Source organism: Myxine glutinosa, chromosome 2, assembly GCF_964187855.1.
Source record: "Myxine glutinosa chromosome 2, kmMyxGlut1.1, whole genome shotgun sequence".
Classification (NCBI taxonomy): domain Eukaryota; kingdom Metazoa; phylum Chordata; class Myxini; order Myxiniformes; family Myxinidae; genus Myxine; species Myxine glutinosa.
Window position 1 is genome coordinate 32,333,934 of NC_136262.1, and position 3,579 is coordinate 32,337,512.

General features: G+C 39.5%; 1 protein-coding gene across 1 annotated transcript; it reads left to right on the top strand.

The window, feature by feature from the left end:
* Positions 1-459: 459 nt before the first annotated feature.
* LOC137417731 (uncharacterized) lies at positions 460-3,305 on the top strand. The gene is made up of 5 exons (XM_068103633.2): positions 460-599; positions 1,033-1,133; positions 1,478-1,973; positions 2,273-2,684; positions 3,020-3,305. Exons 1-4 carry the CDS (start codon positions 471-473, stop codon positions 2,645-2,647), a joined length of 1,101 nt encoding a protein of 366 aa, XP_067959734.2. The 5' UTR covers positions 460-470; the 3' UTR covers positions 2,648-2,684; positions 3,020-3,305.
* The last annotated feature ends 274 nt before the right edge of the window (positions 3,306-3,579 follow it).

A 3,579-nucleotide genomic window follows, 5' to 3' on the forward strand; every position in this document is an offset into this window, starting at 1 on the left:
TGTGTTTGTGTTTGTGTGCGTGTGTATAGGAAATGTTTGGTTGTTTGGTTGGTCCTCTAATCTGCTGATAAAGAATATCAAAGTTGTATAAAAAAAAATTGTGTTGTGGATCTAAATGAAAATTGGATGCAACATAAAGATTGAATGTAATTCGCATGTCAATATAAATATAATCAACAACGCTGGAGCTGTATTAAATTATATCATTTTGTGTGCTCAATAAATAGGCACTACAATTACAATTACAATACATTGTGTGAATTACAAATGTACACATGGTGTCCTTTCAACGTCATAATGTAAATATTATTTTCCCTTCCATGTAATATGTAATATGTAACATGCAACATGTGACTCTGACTGTGTACGTGTACGCTGTCCTTTGTTCTTTTGTTCCGTATGGCATTTGTAATGACTGTGCAAATTGACCTAATAATTAATGAATGATTTTACAGATGTCACACATCCTAATGAAATACTTGAAAGACAACGACTTGGAGATGGCTGTGCAGCGTGCCATGCGTCCAGGCACCAGCATGATTTCGTTCACCCGATTGCGGAACGTTAAGTGTCAAAATTTGACATATATGATGGCCCAGGTAGGTGAAGTGAAGTGAAGTGAAGTGAGGTGAAGTGAAGTGTACTATTTACACTACATAATTATACACTTACTTTTCCGTTTTTTATTTCAAACGGGATTACAATTAACAGTGCCATATTAGTTGGCATGTCAACATTATATAGTAAGTGATAAATAATGCATTATTTGACGTCGTCGTCACGCCATTTGTCATTGCAATTGCAAAGCAAACGGTTTTGCTGTTTTTTTTCCAACTTTCAAGGAAATCAATAATTATTATGCATTTTTGAAAGCTACGTTCATTAGTAATGAAGTTTTAATGTTCACAACAAATTAACACCCCATGTATGATTCTATATCTATCTATCCAAATAATATAATATAATATATAATGTTGATCAACTCACTAACGAACTAACTAATTATATTTATCCAATGTTTATGACTTGCAGCTTCTTCACATCAAGGTTGGCTCACCAACCAGAATGCCGACATCTACTGTCGGCAAAATCAGAAAAGTGGAGATGCTATTCATGCATCTGATACTACTCAGGTGTGTATCATTTGTTTGTGTATGTATGGTGTTTAACAAATATGTAGAGTGTGTGTTGTGTATTTTACAGAATGTTTACATAAATGGTGTTGTAACCTATTGTATTGTATTGCTTGCACCTTGTCATGTCTGTGATCTTTAGGAAATGAAAACCTCCATTGATTGATTGATTGATTTGACATCGTTTCATGTGAAACGTATGTGCTGTGCTGTGCTGTGCACATTGGTAGCAATTTTCTGTAGTGCCTGTCGTAAAGCCTGTCGTAAAGCCTGTCGTAAAGCCTGTCGTAAAGCCAGCCTGTCGTAAAGCCGACTATACATTCGCATTTTCATTGTTGTTGCAGAGAAATCCGTGACGGCACTCTGTTTTACATCAAGTGTAAAACGGCCAAGGACAGCAATAAGCTTTTCCTGAAGCAAAACCAACGATGGATCGGGACATTTGTCCTGGTGAATGAACCTGTTTACTTTGACACGGAGTTGTTCGGCATTCCATTGGTAGAAACGGATTGTCCATTTCTCCCCATCACACCCGATTGGCAAGGCATAGAAATTGTTACCCATTCTGCGGCTCGTGTCGTGGATGGCAAAATGAGTGCGCTGTACTCAGTTGTCGATGACATGATGCTGGGTCATGAAAGCATCGAGTTCGGATGTGGCAATGCAGCATGTGATGGTGTCCATTCCAACACAAAACCTTGCTTTTCGCTGGATGGAGGAATGTCGACTGCTATGTCTGTTTTTAGTTGCAGGATCTCGTCTCGGGAGATGAACATAGTCGCCGTGAAGTATTCATCGCGAGATCTGGGGACTTACTTTTTGCACCCAGCTTACCTCATGGTAAGACTTTGTTTACATCAACGTTCAACAACATTGGCCCTTTAGAATTTATTTTTTCTTTCATGTCAGTGTAATATTGTAATTGAAATTATGATTGTAATGAGGGGCCAGCAACATGTGCAGTAAGTAATGCAATGTAATGTAATAGTTGTGTAAGTAAACTCACTAAAGTTTAACACTACACTACACTACACTACTACTGTGATATGGTCCTTGATATTGATAAAGACGACAATGAAAGTAGTGATCGTTGCGACACGCAACATGCATGTCAAACAAATCGTGTTCTCCTTTTGCAGAGTGGAGAAAATGTGACAGTCTGGGACGAAGACGACATTCGCAAACACGTGCGTTTAGTCCTGCATCATTATGCAAGTGCTGGCATAAAATGGATTATTGCTGGCTGGAGCAAACCTTCCCAAAAAAGTGAACAGACGGTTGCGGTTTCCAGACTTTTCCACTTGTCCCTGGTCAAGCCGGAGCGTCGATTGGCCGACGCGCCGATAATGCTTCCCCCCAAAAAGGCCTTGCCAAATCCTACAGTTGATGCAATCGATGACACAGAGGACCCTTGTCAAAGTCAAGAAGACATCGGGGAATCGATCCATGTTGTGCCACCTGCTCTTGTTGGACGAGGTGACAACGTCATTTTGGAGCCATCCCAATCACCTTGATTTCCCCCCCCCCCCCAAGGCCAACCACGACAACGAGGTACGTGCACATCCATGACCCATGCATGCCTGACAACAGAGCAACCCATTTTTTGCTGTGAATGTGAATAAACACACAATGTAATGTCGCACACAACACAACACAACCCCTTTTTCAAGAAAGAAAGAGCAGCTTGGTAAATTTTGTTTTTGTTCACTTAACTTGAATTACACGATCGTCACTACAAGTAAGTGTAGTTTAGTTTTCAGGATTTCATGGTTTTTGTACTCCAGGATTTGTCAAACACAACAATGTCATACGTCATACGTCATATGTCATACAAAACTTTTGTATACTTCACTGATTTTCTGGTACTACAAACATTTTTTTTGCAGCCTTTGCAAATGCATGGGCAACATGTGAAGTTGAGGTTGCCGTCCAAGTGGAGCAAGCGTGTGGATCATTGAAGACATTTCTGGTTTTTCTTTCCCATTGAAAAGAATGTCAATTGAAAGACATTTCCTTTATTGCAATTTTGCAAGTTTTTCCTTAATAAATATACACATTTTGTTACATATACCTTTCCATGCATACGTACATGGTGTTCGTTTGTTTTTTGCCTGTATACATGCATACGTACATGATGTTGTTTTTTTTGTTTAATAAACACGTTTTGGTCCATTTGGAGTTTGCTTGTCTATGGCCGTTGACATAGATATGTATATTTTAAACATTGCTTTAATCACAATAATATTATTTTGTGCCATCACAATAATATTAATTTGCACAATCATAATAATTAGCGATGCATGTTGTGCCACCTGTTGTTGTTGGACGAGGTGACAACGTCATTTTGGAGCCATCCCAATCACCTTGATTTCCCCCCCCCCCCCCCCCCCCCAAGGCCAACCACGACAACGAGGTACGTGCACATCCATGACCCATGCATGCCTGA

What these genes read in the sequence shown, in the direction of transcription:
- LOC137417731 (XM_068103633.2), top strand. Translation starts at nt 471, where the DNA reads ATGAAATACTTGAAAGACAACGACTTGGAGATGGCTGTGCAGCGTGCC. An exon ending in TGACATATATGATGGCCCAG is followed by an intron (nt 600 to 1,032) that starts GTAGGTGAAGTG and finishes TATGACTTGCAG; the next exon opens with CTTCTTCACATCAAGGTTGG. An exon ending in ATGCATCTGATACTACTCAG is followed by an intron (nt 1,134 to 1,477) that starts GTGTGTATCATT and finishes TTGTTGTTGCAG; the next exon opens with AGAAATCCGTGACGGCACTC.